This window comes from Phaethon lepturus, unplaced genomic scaffold (assembly GCF_000687285.1).
Source record: "Phaethon lepturus isolate BGI_N335 unplaced genomic scaffold, ASM68728v1 scaffold466, whole genome shotgun sequence".
NCBI classification, from domain to species: domain Eukaryota; kingdom Metazoa; phylum Chordata; class Aves; order Phaethontiformes; family Phaethontidae; genus Phaethon; species Phaethon lepturus.
In genome coordinates this window covers 4,627-21,043 of record NW_010546705.1, presented here as the reverse complement: position 1 = coordinate 21,043, position 16,417 = coordinate 4,627, and the positions used below count along the sequence as shown (strand labels likewise).

The following is a 16,417-nucleotide window of genomic DNA, read 5'->3' as shown; positions in this document are numbered from 1 at the left end:
TGGGGGGACTAAGCTAGAGGGGAGGAGAGCAAGCGCCTGCGGTGAAAGCCGGAGGAACAACTCTGCCAACTCACACCGTGCCTCCAGTACCTGTCTCAAGTGCTTCTGCGGCTACTGACAGGTAAATGATGGACTCCCACAAAATTAGGTGAATTCTTCTGCTAGAGCCTCTTTCTGTTTGAAGGAGAATATTCTGTTACTCACTCTGGTTTTGCTGCATATGCTTTAGGTATTATTCTAGCCCTCCAGTGCAGACAAAAGTTTGCAATGGCATCTATGATAATTTCCTAGGGGTTCAAAATCCCTGAGTAATAGTTCAGATGCAGAGAGGCTCTTTTATCCCTTAATTAATGTTGAAGCTTTTTGTGTACTAGATCTTGATATCCCCATCTCCCCCCTGGACTGCCACCACAGGCTTGCTGGGACCTGTTACAGCCTGACATCTGGGCTTGCTCTGAAGATCAGGAGGGTCTCTTTGCTGGGTACCTTCCCATGTACGATGCAGCAGCCCAGCACAGTGACTAATGCCTTGTTTGCATAACTGGAGTTCTGCTGGTAATTTAATTAAAATTACCACGTCCCTCACACGCACTCACACTGATTTGGTTTCCACTAATCAAACTGTGAATTTTTATGCTAGTCAAGTTTTATCATCTCCCCAAATGGCACAAGTTCTGTAAAGACATCTGGCTGCATTTTGGCCACTTAATATAAGCATCATGACTGCTCTTTGATTATGCCTGTGAGACAGGCTGCCCCAGGCTGCCAAAACCATCAACAAGGAGAAGTTACCACAAAGTCTATGCACGTACAGAAAACCTATGTGATCTCCTACACCCACTGCTATTATTCAGACTGGAGGTCATGCCATTACAGCAACCCTACACCCACCTGCTACTAACCCAGGTAACCTTATTTCTTTAGAGAATAGGATGGGAAGCTGCAGTGGGATGAAGAAAAGCTTTGGGAACGTGACTGTGAGGTATCCTAGGGAGAAACGGTGGTACCCCAGGGTGCAGAGGTGATTCACAGGGGACTGGGGCTGGCTGTGTCACACTCCCCTACACCTCCTCCTCCTCCTCCTGAGCTGCCTCGCTGCGTACCTGAGGCAGCTGAGTATGGTGTAGCCCCTTGCACTGTCGGCATCTGAACGCTGGCAATACTATTACAGGTAAAGGCTATAGTACAGGTGAGATGTAAAATGTACACTGGGTCAACAGGAATTTCATGGATCTGCAGTGTCTTCTCATGTTCTTATAGTTCAGGGCCCTTGACACTACTCCATAAATGATGTCAAAGGGGCTTGCCTAATCATCCAGCAACACACTCTTTGGCTTCAAACATGCTTTTGCTACTAGTGGAGCAGCTTCAGTTCAGGGTACACCTACACTGAAATGATCAACCTGTCTTGAACAAGATCCTACATGATTATCCCAGCTATGTTTGGTACCTCTATCTTACAGCTCATGTAAGCAAATCAGCATCTCCATTACGAGTTTAAAATGAACTCCGAGGATTTACCTTTAGGAATAGTACCACTAATTTATGAAGCTAAGAACAGTGTAATGTAGACCTGGTGCGTTGAATCATAGCAACCTTTACCAGAATATGGCCTGGCATTTCCAAGATTTGCTGTGAGGAGTTTGAAAAAAGGAAACAAGGGTGTTGTAACCTCTGAGAGATTGCACTGCTGTTGTCACTAGTTGTGCAAGTAAGTGAATGAGAGATCTACTATAGGCTAAACATTTCCAGGATTATATGTTTCATGGTGCAATCATTACCTATTGTTTTTGCTGTGTATTATTGCTGTTTGGCTCAGTAATTGCTGTTGGGGTGAACATGGAAAGGTAGGCTTGGGGAAAAAGAGGCACTGGAGACTATGGCGGTAGTGGTGCAGAATTATGGGATCCCAGGATTTATGTCTGTTAACATCTGTTATAGCTGTTAACAGGATTTAGATCAAGCCACCTGTTCCAGGTCATTGGCTAAGATTCTCACCACTCTATTGTACCTAAAATATCCCAGCAGAGGGAAAAGGAGCAGGTCCTGGACTTGGAAGGTGTGTTCAGACCTTCAGCAATAGCAGAGGCTCTGTAAACAGAGCACACTGGCACCTGCCTCACGTTTTCTCATTTTAGCACAGCCATGAACAAAGCTACATCTTAAAAGCTGGCTTAGAGAAAAGGAAGGCTGGACTCTGTATTTTGTCATATTTTTTTATATTCCTTTAGAACAAAAGCAGCACAAGGCTGCTTTCAGTTGCAAACACACAGCTTTGCAGGTGTGGGCAGAGTTTAGCCTAAAATAACTGGAGGCAAAAGAAAGAAAAAAGCAGCTTAAAAGTGTAATGTCAGCAGGAGAAAATAGACTCTGTGGGGCACTGGTTTTGTAAAGCCTTGTTCTGTAATCAACACAGCTCATTACTGTAGCTGCGCACGATGTTGCAAATGGCATTTGGATGAACGCATTCTGTCTTTCCATCGTGCTCGCTAGTTAACAATTTGTCTGTCCAAATTGCTGAACCATGCGTATTGTGTCAAAGAACAGGAAAGCAGCGGATTCCCTTTGTCAGGGTGGAGAGCCTGTGCCAAACTCTCAGTTGGTGTTTTTCAAACTACTTTTGTTTAGACCCCTCTGAATTCTCCTGTGGAAGTCCAGGACTTTGTATAGACACCTCTTCCCTCCTGATTTCCTTCTCCTCCCAGTCCAGAGCACACACCTGACTCTGATGCCTGCAGACCACATTTTGGAAATCAGTCTCCTGAGCAATTTAATTTTGTGTACTTACAGTTTCACTTCATTCTTATTAAAAAAAGTAACTTTCTCATAATATCCCCTTTCAGTCCTTAAATAGTACTGATGATACTATTGCAATGCAAGGGACATTCCACCCTGCAATCGAGGTCACAGACGGAAGTGACCACATATCTGAGGTCCGTTAGCAGCGTGTGACCGCACATCACATTGCAAGGCACATCACAAGTTCTGAATTCTCCCATCTGAATTCGCTTTGGAGTCTCAACTTGGGATTAAAGGCAGCTGGACCTCCGCACTTCTTTGCTATGATAGGTGTTTCAAAGTATCGAGGTGTAGTAAGACATCGTAAGCCGTAGACAGTTGTATAAGCCTTGTTTTGAGGCATGATGCAGGCTGAGGATGCACTTCTACAGGCGGACACTACACTATGCCTTCTAGGCATAAAAAGGATTATGGGCCATTTTTGCCCCATTCTGATTGTGGTCTTTCCAGTATAATGCCACCTGTATTAGAGTAGTCATTAAAGCAATAAATTAAATTAATCAGTATTTATGTTACTGCATACTTTTCAGCTGTTTGGCTGTATTCATTGTCCCCTCCATTGGAGTTGTCAGGGGAAATGAGAAGGGTCCCACATTGCTTCTTATGTTAAGAAAATTCCCCTTAACTGGCTGTGGGGCTGTTGTGTCTCCTTTGCGCCATCCAGTAGCATAGAGGGGTCAAGGAGATGTTTAAATTTCACTTCAGTCTCACTTGAGGAGGAAATGAGAAATAGAATGGCATTGTAAATGATAGCCCAAAGGCAAAGGAAAAAGATGACTTAAAGGGGGCTGACTTTAGGGTTTGAACATCTTTTATTTAATATTTTTTGGTGATGAAACGCTACAAAATGTTGCCCAGAGAGGCTGTGGAGTCTCCATCCTTGGAGACATTCAAAACCCAACTGGACACAGTGCTGGGCAACCTGCTCTGGGTCTGAGCAGGCAGGCTGGACCAGACGATCGATCTCTGGAGGTCCCTTCCAACCTCAGCCACTCTCTGTTTTAGATATTTTCTTCCATTTTTCTGGAGAGAAGAGTGATCTGAAAGAACAAAAGAGAAAGTTAAAAAAATCTTTCCCTTTTTCAATCTCAGAGCATTAACTTCTGTTAGCTTTTCTAACCATTGCCAACCTTGTCAGCGTGAGCAATCCCGTTAGCTGGGCTGGATTAGTGAACTCCGATATCAGCACCAAAGGTAATTCCTCAGCACATCCAGGCTACCTCTGTGGTTTTCCTTAGTGTGGAAATGAGGGGCAAGGAAGAAGCACTGATGCACATTCTGGTTCTGTCTCACCGTGTGGCCAAAGCACACACCTCACCCGGGAACTAGGAAATGCTGCTGGGATATTTTATGCAGATGCAGACTACGCGTGCATGGGTGAGGAAGGTGTGGTGTAATCATAGAGAAACGTCTGTGGGAAGAGGTTTAGTAGCCATGCTGAACAGCTGCTCGTGTTAAGAGAAGGACAGGACACGGTTTTGAGTGGAGCCTGTACCTCATGCAGGTTAGCCATAATGCGTTTGTAGGGCTGGGGTTTAGGCGTCCTGGGCCTCAGGCTCTTTGGCTACATCTGTGGACTGGCAGACTACTGCTTCTATCATTTAAGGCACTCTGTTACGCAGTGCAATTTTCAGCATCAAGTTAGGCACCTGAAGTTGACGTCCATAAGCAGAGCTGGCTCAAGGCACGGCCAAAATAGGCAAATGTCTGGGTTAGAGCAGCTGATCCCCTCCCATCTCTTTTTACCTGCCCGTGCCCTCCCAAAATTTCACAGAATACTGCTAGCCCTGCTTCTCTCTCCATCTGCTTGTGCTGCTAGAATTAATTTTGCATTTCTGGGGCAAGGAAACCCAGTTTTGCCTGATGGCTGAGAATCCCTAGGCTGGCTCTGGAGACAGGCTGGACCAGCTCAGAAAGGAGTCCGCTCAGCATCAGCGCTGGCTGCAAGGAGGAGGAGAAGGACTATGTGTCCAGGAACAGGAGTGGGGAGAGGATGCAGCCTGAAACATAACCTTTCTGTAGTAGTTAGAGCCACTCAAATAAATGTTTAACTTCACCTATAGATCCATGCTGGTCTCTACCTGGAAGTACTCAGGAGCTAGATAAGGCTTTACAAAATTTTTTGAGGTTAGGCTGAGTAAAGGGCTGAAGTTCCTAAAGTTTTAGGCAGCACTTAAGCATGGAAGTGCAAGACTGCAATTCTGAAAAGACTTCATACTTTGTTTCCTAATCCAGGAGGTTGCCAAACTTCAGACATACATTACTTTTTCGCTTCAGAATTATTCAGGGGCCTCTACTCATGCTTCTCTGGGGTCTGCTCCCTTCCTGATGGGATTTCTCACTCACTGCCTTGTAGTGGTCTGGGATTCCCACACAAGTGAAATCCCTGAACTGTTGGTGGGAGAAGTGCCTCCTTCGTCACAGAAGACATCCTTGCCTGAGATGCAGAAAACCTGATGGTAGAAACGATGGCCTCACATAGTGATAGTTTTGCATATTGCTTTGTGTGTAATACATATGGTAGTAGTTATTCTTGCCATTACAATAGTTCAAAATACAAAGTGAGAAAAGATATATTAGAGATAATACTGACTTCTGGGTTCTTGGACAAGCTTGATGTCATTATTTTTCATTAACGCATTATTTGAACTTCTATGTGAAGTATACAGGTGTATATACCTTGTGAGATTTGGTTATAATAAGACAACTAGCGTGACATTTTCTACAAGACATTCCCAATTAAAATTTTTTTCAATTTCTTTTGATAGTCATATGGCTTATTTTTAGGTAGTCCTGAGAGAAGCAGGGAGTTGGACTCGATGATCCTTATGTGTCCCTTCCAACTTGAGATACCCTATGATTCTATGATTCATCCTGTTAAAACACTGTTAAATGCCAAGAGCTGCCTTAATCCAATTTATGGTCTGAAATTCTAATGGCACACATTTCCCATGTCTGGATTGTATGTATTATAGAGGAGACATATATAGTGAAAGTAGAAAAAACACAAAACAAACCAACAGCACGTTGTTTCAGTTAAAACAGTCTTTGCCATCCTGTAGTCTAGTACTGGGCTTTTGCTCTCACACCCATGGCCTACTGTGGTTCCTCAAGGTCAGCCTGATGCACCCAATGACCTCTTCTATCTATGCTACCAAATGTAGGACACACAAATTAATATATCAGTCTCTATCTGGTAATAAAATATCACATATAGTAGTTTACACATGACGGGTATGTGGCAGACAAATTCCTATGTCCTGGCAGTTTATAGTACAGTTAGTCAGAGGAAAGTTGAAAGTGAAGAAAAAGGAACATTTCCAGGCAGAGGAGGAAATGGGCAGGGCAAGATGAGCAAGAAAAAAAGCCTAATATCTCTTCCCCCACCCCAGACATACATATATAAATAGTGAAAGAGTGATTTCCCCTGCTCACTGGCCATCAGTTGTTTGCTGCATCTCTCTGGGACCACGCACCATCCCTCCAAGATGTGGGCAAAGGTACTGTCTTGATTCTTTGCACTGTAAGATGCACTTTTCTGTTTAAGCTTTTGCAGCCTCACTCTATATGCTTCAGTAGGTGTGCATCACACCGTGGGATATGTGGTTCAGCTGCTTTAAATCACTTGTGTACCGCAAGATAGTCTTAATAATTTAGTACAGAGCTGAGTGAGACCTTACCTGAAATAATGGGTACAATTCTGGTCGCCATTGCCAGAAAAGAGAAATCCAATTGGAACAACACAATGAAAATGCAACGTGTAGTAGGGGTGAGACTGTATTATGTAGGAGAGCGCAGTACAGTTTGGTTTGTTTAACTTAGCAAAATGAAGGCCAAGAGGGAATATTATCACTCTGTGTGGATATGTGCAGGGGAATAGAGGAAGGGGAAGTACAAGGGGAAATGTAAGGAGACATATTCCGGGAGCTGTATTCATTAATGCCAATATATAAAAAACAAGTGTGAGTATAGACTGGTTGTAAATAATATATGCCTCTACAGGGAGAAGTTTCTAATGGTTGGAGAAGGGAATTTCTAGATTAGTTTCTAATAGAGAAGTTAACAGCAGCTAATAGCTCCTGCCAAGAAGCAGCAGGCTGAGTTTGCATAATGGGTCAACGCTCAATGGGAAAGCAAAAAAAAATTAGAAATATAATTCCCAGATCAGCAGAAGCTAGGAACAGGGAGCCACTGATTTTCAAAGAGGTGAGATCTTGTCTTGGAGGAAAGCTGGGAGTCCAGCTGGGTGTGAATTCAATGGGAGCTGGGAGCCAGGAGCAGTGGGTGCAAGGTAGGGCTGCCAAGTCCCATCTCCCACTGTGCTCCAAGGCTTGGGGTGATAATGCTTGCTACTCAAGGAGATTAAATCTTGCCTCCTTGTGTGGCAGTGTCCTGCTGATTTTGACAGCAATAAGAAGGTGCTATGGAAAGCCAGATTTTTTTTGCTTCTATTTGCACACATTTATATATGTGTGTATATGGATACAGATATAGAAGATATAGATATAGATGATCTAGATCTAGATCTGGATAGATATCTTGCAAAGTTACATCACCTGCAGTACTTACCCTCAAGGACTTAAGTCAGGGAGGAAGCACCAGAAATACAAAACAGACAAGGACACTGATGAAAGTATAAAAAAAAACATAAATAATACTGTGGCATCTCTGGGAATAAAAAGAGGAAGAATTCAAACCTTAGTTTTGCTTAAGCAATTCATGTAAGCAGGGGCAGGGCAACAGAAATGGCCAGCATGTTAAGCAGTAGACCAAAACTGAAAGCAAAAAAAAGAAGAAGAAAGAAAAAATAATGTTTTCTTTAAATGAAGAGAAATATCCATTTCTTCTTTTTTTCCTCCCCTCCCAGACAGTTACAGGAAATTTTGCCAATGTGATTCACGGTTTGAATGCAAACCACTTGACAGACCAAGTCATTCAGAGAAGCAAACGAATGATTCTGGATACTCTTGGAGTGGGGCTTCTGGGTACCAGCACTGAGGTCTGCCACAAAGTGACACAGTACAGCAAGGTAAGGTGTCTGACATTCATAGCATCCCCTAAGGTATAGCTTTAAGAAAACCAAGGGAAAATTTGGCCTATAAGGGGAAAGTTTGTCATGGTAAAATTCTTTTCAGGATGGAAAGAGAGACACAGTTTTCTTCCCACTGGAGACAGGGAAACTTCGTTGTTGGAGTTGCTTTTAACTCTGGATGGGCAAAAGTGTGTGTAACAGATGGTGTGCAAAGATCCCCCCACTGCAGACACAGTTAATTAAGAATCCCTTCCTTTCTTTCACGTATGAGATTTTATGAAAAACATCGGCAAAGCAAGTATCACTTATCATCAGACTTACAAAAATAAGGGACAGTTAAAGGGATGAAGAGTTAGCAGGAGGTTACTGCCAGTCCACAAAACATAATTTTTATCTGAGGTCATGTTTCTCCTCCAGTCATTTTCTCCTTAAACTAGGGCAGTACTTGACCTTGAGGAGAAGCCTTCCCAGCACAGAAGCGCATCAGTGAGGAGGACTTTAGCCCAGTTTTATCAGTCAGACCTGCCTAGCTCAACTCAGGCTTCAGAGCTCTGTGTGCCAGTAAGTCTTTTCACACAGAGATTCCCCCCTTCCCCAAACCGTGGTAGTTTATGCCCTTTTATTTAGTTCCGTAAAGATCTCTTCATTGTCTAGAAGACCTGCACAGCAAAAGGAAAAGAGCAGAGCCCTTTACAGCATGGGGATACCAGCATCAGGAGGCCTTATATCATTTACCCAAGGCCTACTAAAATGTAGAAAATCAGAACCTTTAACTGGAGATCTTCCCCAACAAGATGATGACAGTCCTGAGGAATGGCAGTTGGGTGGTGAGAAGGGACGTCAATGGCCAGAGGCTGTGTGAAGGTACTGAATGGCCAGGTGGATGGTGTTGGCCTGCCCTCTGAGGTCTGTTTGGGTGAAAAGGACATAAGCCAAGATGAAAACGAGTCTCTTCTCATACTTCTCATACAATATTTTTATTGTGAAAGGGAACAGTTGGGCCCCGAAAGGGTATGGTCTGATCTCTGTTACATCAGAGATATGGTGCATATTTATCCTTGGGTTCAAGACTTTGAATTAATTGATGTCATTTTGTTTCAGATCTACAGCTCAGATATATCCAGTACCATCTGGGGCCACTTGGATTTCCGACTGCCTCCTCTGTACGCAGCTTTTGTGAATGGCGTGGCTGTAAGGGATGCTCTTTTATTTGCTCTTAAATCACACTAATTGATGCCATTCTCATGCTAGAGAGAACAGAATGCTCCTAAAATCTTAGTTTACTTTATTCTTCTGCCTGAAGCCTGCTACAAAACTTTCCTAGACTGTTCTTCTAATGTGCTTCAACTTCCAATGAGACCAAGCTCAAGGTATAATACATATCTGATCCAACTCAACAGCATCCTTTACCTTTCATGTGGGCCTTGAGGCTGCTTTCAAAGGTCAGAACTGTACAGCTTGTTACAACCTTGCTACAGCCACATTACAAAGAGGTACTCTAGCTCTCACTAATTTCACCAAGATCCAAATTTCAAGCCAATGGGCAAGGTATAGTTACAGAAAAACACAAATACAGACAGATACACATATAATATCACAAGGCAATTTAATCTTCAGTTATGCAGTTTTCAAAAAACAGTTATATATTTTGGACACATACTTTGTCATTAAGGCAATAACTGCCCAGACCTCTGTCTAAATTCAGATTGAGGCTGAAACCATTTGAAATCCAAAGATGCACAAGAGATAGGGTAGACAAATTTGGCAATTATGCAAAACTTGCTTGGAGCTGTCTGCTACCAGAACAGCAGAGGTATGCCATGCTGGGAATGCCCAAAATCTTCCCGAGCAGCTGGGCTCTGAGCATGGAAAACAGGAGGCACCTCTCTGGATACTCTCAAGGACTAAGCAGCTCGTCCCAGTTTTAAGACTGTAGCTTTCTTGAGCGGCTGATACACCAGAAGTCTGTGCTGCCATTCAACATGATCTGGACAGACTGGAGAGTTGGGTGGAGGGAAACCTCATGAAATTTAACAAGGACAAGTGTAGAGTTCTGCACCTGGGGAGGAACAACCCCATGAACCAGTACAGGTTAGGGGTTGACCTGCTGGAAAGCAGCTCCATGGAGAAGGACCTTGGAGTCCTGGTAGACAAGAAGTTCTCCATGCGACAGCATGAACACCAAGAGGGCCAATGGTGTTCTGGAGTGCATTAAGAAGAGTGTGACCAGCAGGTCGAGAGAGGTTATCTTCCCCCTCTCCTCTGCACTGGTGAGGCCTCATCTGGAGTATGGTGTCCAGTTCTGGGCTCCCCAGTTCAAGAGAGATAGGGAACTTCTGGGGAGAGTCCAATGGAGCACTACGAGGATGATTAAGGGACTGGAACATCTCTCGTATGAGGAAAGGCTGAGAGATGTGGGGCTGTTTAGTCTGGAGAAGAGAAGGCTGAGAGGGGACCTTATCAATGTCTATAAATACCTGAAGGGTGGCTGTCAGGAGGATGGAGCCAGTCTCTTTTTGGTAGTGCCCAGTGATAGGACAAGGGGCAATGGGCACAAACTGCAGCACAGGAAGTGCCACCTCAACATGAGCAAAAACTTCTTTACTATGAGAGTGACAGAGCTCTGGAACAGGCTGCCCAGAGAAGTTGTAGAGTCTCCTTCTCTAGATACCTTCAAAACCCAACTGGACACATTCCTGTGCAACCTGTCCTAGGTGATCCTGCCTTGGCAGGGGGGCTGGACCAGATGATCTTGAGAGGTGCCTTCCAATCCCCACCATTCTGTGATTCTGTGATTCTGTGATTTCTCCTCCCAGCAGCTCCAGGGAGTCTGCTTCCTCATGTGACAGGGTGTTGTTTTGACATGCTGAAAATTCAGGCTAAAGTCTGATGTACATTTGCAGGCTTGTGCCTGTTGCCATGTGGGTGGTTGCACCAGAGAAGTTGTTTTGACACAACTTTCAGTTAACAGGATGGACTTGACTGCTACAGCTATAATGGTGTGAGCCCTAATGGCAGCATCAGTTGCAGCACAGGGGAAGTAATCTCATGTTTATATATTGTTTTGGGGGAAGTGAAAACTCACCATTCACATGGTGGACCTAGAACTGCTACTTTAATTATACCAGTCTAATTAAAGCAGCAAAAGCCTATTGTAGGAAAGAAGAATCATTGCCGTACTGGTTTTAGACTGGTGCAACTTGAATTAGAATTATACACCCTTGAGGCAAGATTTGTATTGCATTGCCACTTCTCACTGAGCTGTATTGGGAGTAAAGGTCTTAAAAGAAAGACTTTTGAAGTTTTGCTTTCTAAGGAAAACCTAGTTCTTCAGTCCTTTTTTATACCAGTTAGAGAAGTTTCATTTGACTGAGCCCATCTTGCCAAGTTTATTTCTGATGACAAGCCAAGGCTTCTCTTTCCATTAGGTGCACTCAATGGATTTTGATGACACGTGGCACCCAGCCACACACCCATCCGGGGCTGTGCTCCCTGCTGTGATTGCACTCTCAGAGGCCTTTCCTCAGAAGAAAAAAATCTCAGGTCTCGATCTGCTCTTAGCTTTCAATGTGGGAATCGAAGTGCAAGGCAGGCTGCTGCGTTTCTCCAGTGAAGCCAGGAATATTCCAAAAAGGTACATAGAAATGCTTCAAGTAGAAAATAGGAAGTGCTTTTTCCTCAGTGTTAATATACTTAATTAAATGCCAGTTAAGATACCAATGACACAGTTAATCATATTTTCTATGTTGTTTGTCTGGAAATTTAGGAAAGGTTCATCTTAAACATAAATACACTTACGTGACTCCTTATGGCTTAGCCAATAGATTTATTTTTGAGAGCATGGATCATTTTACAAGAAGGAGGTGATGATCTCCCTAGTAATTAAAAACAGCAGCAAAAGGGCAATGGTTAACAGCACAGGTCTCAGGCTCTCACGAATACTTACGATCATGCCCCACTTCCCAACAGTGGCTTGCTGCCATCAGAATGGAGTCACTGGTGCTGGGCTCAGAGCGGAGCCCAGGAAGACAGGGTGTGCTTGGGGGAAAGCCTAAGGGATGGAGTAAATGTCTTGCTATTTTCTGTGTGGTCCTTCTACCAGTTTTGCAAAACTGGTTCAGAACAGCAAAACTTTCCTCTCCCAATATGTATAATTGATAGATGACTAAATTATTTACAGATAGTTTATAATTACTATAAACTGTGATGCTTTTGCCATTATTCTGTTCAGTATGCCTTGAACTATGAGCAGTTCTAACATTTCAATTGCTTTCTGGGGAAGACCTATTGTGGGTGGTACCATTCCAGTTTAAATGGTTCCTGGGGAAAAGCGACAACTTCTTCCATAAGACTGCACATGAATGCTGCATTTATGTTTCTTTATGGTCCAATCCATCTTCCACAGCAGTGAGAGGAAATTTGAGCTTGCGTATATAGTGAATTTGGGTGACTTTTTGAAATATGGTAATGGAGAGATTTTGTTTTCTCAGGTTTCACCCACCAACTGTGGTTGGTACGATGGGGAGTGCAGCAGCTTGTGCTAAACTGCTAGCTCTTGACCAGCTGAAATGTAAAAACGCCTTGGCTATTGCTGCCTCCTATGCAGGTGCCCCACTGGCTAATGCAGCAACCCAAACGAAGCCCCTCCATGTTGGCAACGCTGCCAAGCATGGACTGGAAGCAGCTTGCTTAGCATCACAAGGCCTTCAAGGAAACAAACAGATCTTGGACATGGAGTCAGGGATAGGTGCCTTTTATACAGATTACAACCCACAGACTCTGCCAACCTTGCAGTCCTATCCCTGGCTGTTGGACCAGCAAGACGTGGCCATCAAACGCTTTCCTGCTCATCTTGGAACACACTGGGTGGCTGATGCAGCATCTTCTGTTAGGAGGAAGCTTGTGGAGAGCAGTGACAACTTGCTCCCTCTTGATAAAATTGAGCAAGTCATCCTCAAAGTCCCAGAGGTCAAATATGTGAACAGACCCAGCCCTAACTCAGAACATGAAGCTCGACACTCCTTCCAGTTCGTTGCATGCTCTGCTTTGCTGGATGGAAGCATGTCAGTCCAGTCCTTCACCAGTGAGAACATTCACCGGCCAGCCTTACGGGAGCTCCTCTGCAAAACACAGCTGGAGCACCCTCCTGATAACACACCTAGCTTTGAGAGTCTTTACTGTGAAGTGAGCGTCACACTTCGGGATGGCAACACGATCAGTGACCGCTGCGATACATTCTACGGACACTGGAGGAAACCTCTGAAAAAGGAGGACTTGGAGAAAAAGTTTCAATCCAACGCCTCCAGCATCCTGCCTGCAGAAGCCACAGAAGGCATTATAGAGACCGTGTACAATCTGGAAAACGTAGAGGATTGCTCTGTATTAAGTACATTTTTATCAGGACAGTCAGCTAAAGTGCTTTCAGAGAAGCTGCGCTTCCTTTGAATGTTCCAAGCGACAGCTAGATGCTGTTCATAAAGCAAACACAAAATTCAGGACAAACTCTTATTTAGTGACTCAAGCACTTTTAAATTGGACTCCTGTAACAGAAGAGCCATGCTCAGTCCCATATTGTGCTTTTTGACTAAGTAAATAATTTAGGAATTATGTGCATGGCTCGCTCAGGCTGAACAGAAGATTCTCTGCTGGCACAGTCAACTTCAATTATCTTTATATCTCTAGAGGCAGAGCACTGCTTGCGTGCGACACAAATTACCCCGCTCTTCTGCCAAAAAAAGTCTGTATGTTCCGCTTCTGCTAAGTAACTCCATAAAGGAAATCCAAATTCTGGAGGAGTATGGAAATGCCATCTCCGTGAGAAACATCACTGTGGGAAGGACAGAGAACAAAAGCCTTTAAATAATTATTTCTGTAGATTTAGCTCTAAAGTTTTCTTGGAGAGGGCACCTGTTACATTTACGTTTACATTTGTGCTAAAATAAACACGGCATACGTACAGAGTACTAGCACTTGATACTTTGCAACAGGTCTGGCTTTGCTGTTAACGATTGTTCTTGCATTGACAAGGTAAAGGTTAGTGCCCTTCCTGATCACATCAGCTGCAGAGCAAGAGGGACAACTCAGCACTCCCTGTCATCAAAGCGTTGCTTCCCGGTTCCATCTTTTGGCTCCTCTGTTGTACAGGTTTGTTCCATCTGTATTCCCGCTCCAGTTACAAGGTGCTCACTCAACAAAACATGATTAGCACTAATTAATGATGACACGTTTAGATTAATTCAGGCACTGCGAAGCATGAGATGCAGTACACTCATTATGACTAACAAACCAGTGAGCATCAGAAAGCCTCTTATGCTGAGACAAGGAAGTGTCCACAGTCAACTTGCCTTGACAATGAATTTTGGGAACTTTTAGTTCCTTCAGGAGTACAAAGCCTCGACAGCCTGTGCTTCTAAGAAAGGCTCACATATGTAAGATCAAAGCATGTGTTCTAACATACATAAAATGTACCGTCCTTAGGGCACTAAAATATGTATGAAAAAAAAAATCAGCAAAAACTGATTCATTTTACTAACTAAACTTCAATTTATTTCATTTATTAGAGCAAAATCTGTGTATTTTCCCACACACAAAGTATTAATTTGTACTTAAGCCTCTGACTCTTAGTTTATAAAGTCGGCTTATCTAGGGGGCTCTGCAAAAATTTCCGAAGTCCATTAGTTACACTTGCTTAGAGACTTGCAAGGGAAGAAAAAAAAAAAAGGAACCACTTTTTCTTTTTCCTTTCTGATTAGAAAGTACAACTGAATTACTCACCTGTATTGAAGGTATACAGACTCACAGCTACTTCATCTGTCATTATAGCTGGGTAACACCAAATGTTAATTACTGATAATGCAGTAAAACCCCATTGGTTCCTACCTTGTCTTACCAAGATTGAATACTTTCAGATTCATGAGGAAAAAAAACAGACGAACCACCACCACAACCTTCAACACATGCTTTCTAATTTAAAAGAGAAATAAATAGGATAAGCTTAGCAATAACCATTTGATGTATTACAGATTTTTAAAAAACAACAAAAAATAAAACCCAAAACCAAACAAACAGACCAAGAACTGTGAAGTTTAATAGTTGCATTATTTTATTAATACAATCAAAGGAAGCTAAATGCTTATGCTTAGCTAAATTTCCTTGCAGAATTCTGTACGCTTCCAGTCAGGCAAGTTTCAGGACTTCTTGTACCATTGTTCCAATTCCATCAAAGATTTCATGCAGAGGAGCCTTGCACATGAAAGCACAGGTAGTAACTATTTTATTGGCTTTATCCACGTGAGATTCATTTACATTTTTGCAAATGTGCTTACATCCAAGCTCTGCTATAGCAGATGCCGTTTCAGCATCAGGATATCTGTAAATAAAAAGATTGTAATTAACATAAAGAGATGATACAGCCATAAAGTTCTGCCACCATAATTTGAATTGAATTTGAATAAGAGAACTACAAGAATATTTAAGTTACTCTTTAGGTGATGACGACTGCCACTGTCAAGTTCTCCCATCCCCTATGGGTTGAAAACAAGGTCTGAAATGCAGAGCCACGGTATGGCAGAAGGTACAATTCTGTTTTTAACAGTCTTTCAATAAGTTTCCAAGATGATACCAAGTACAGCCATAACAGATCCTCAGAAGTTTGAGAGTTGCCAGCTGAACTTGTGGACACATTAGACCTTTTCCAACACCTCCGTATTAGGTCTTCCACTGGGATTCTGCAGAGATTTTCTTTTTTTTTCCTGAGGATGAGGCAGGAACAGGGGTGTAGAGGCAATCCCTCACTACCACTGTTGATGTGAAATTCCATTCAGAAGTTTTATTGGGAGTTGACAGTCCTTGAAGCAGCATCAACTTCTGCCAGGCCCTATTCTCATCTGCCTCCCCTAAACTGGTCCCAAACCATTACCGCCAGAAAAACTTTATTAAAAATCTCTGACCAGACAAAATCCCACAAATGCTATTTAAATAGCCACTCAAATTACCACAGGGTACCAAATTTCTGAATGTCAGCTGGCCAGAAGCCTATTTTTCATTTGTGCATTTGCAACATGAATGATGGTCTTCAAAGGCATTGGGTAACTAAATTCTGTTATCCCACTTAATATGAGCTAAAATCTATCGCTCAATTACCATGAATGTAACATGAAAAAATAACTTGATATCCTTGGTCACCTGCATGTTTGCAGAGATAAGAGTTCTGTAAAAGTCTCTTTGTTCTGTCACTTTTAGGACTGACAGATGCTATATCCAGTGACTCATTAGCACCCACACAGCACAATAAACCCAGTGCAGGAACTGATGTTACCTTTGGTGGCTCACAGAGTGACAGAGATAAGGCTACCTAGAGTTTTCATGCTCTCAATCCCTTCATCCCCCAGCCTGTATTGATGTCGGGGCAACCCCTGGCATCAGTACAAGGCCGGGGCATAAAGAGATTGAGAGCAGCCCTTCCAAGATGGACTTGGGGATACTGGTGGATGAAAAGCTGGATATAAGGCAGCAATGTGAGCTCACAGCTCAGAAGACCAACCATGTCCTGGTCTGCATCCAAAGAAGTGTGGCCAGCAGGTTGAG

The 16,417-nt window shown here is 43.2% G+C and overlaps 1 protein-coding gene and 1 pseudogene across 2 annotated transcripts in view; one reads left to right on the top strand and one right to left on the bottom strand.

Moving 5' to 3' along the window:
* The first annotated feature begins 6,236 nt into the window (after positions 1-6,236).
* IRG1 (immunoresponsive 1 homolog (mouse)) lies at positions 6,237-13,354 on the top strand. The gene is made up of 5 exons (XM_010289370.1): positions 6,237-6,299; positions 7,667-7,828; positions 8,933-9,022; positions 11,260-11,465; positions 12,322-13,354. The coding sequence occupies exons 1-5, from the start codon at positions 6,288-6,290 to the stop codon at positions 13,274-13,276; spliced, it is 1,425 nt and encodes a 474-aa protein (XP_010287672.1). The 5' UTR covers positions 6,237-6,287; the 3' UTR covers positions 13,277-13,354.
* Positions 13,355-14,910: 1,556 nt separating this feature from the next.
* LOC104622546 overlaps positions 14,911-16,417 on the bottom strand; it is a 4,734-nt pseudogene continuing 3,227 nt past the window's right edge. The window contains exon 3 of the transcript XR_738052.1: positions 14,911-15,200. The product of XR_738052.1 is annotated as an ES1 protein homolog, mitochondrial pseudogene (transcript). The remainder of the gene's footprint in view (positions 15,201-16,417) is intronic.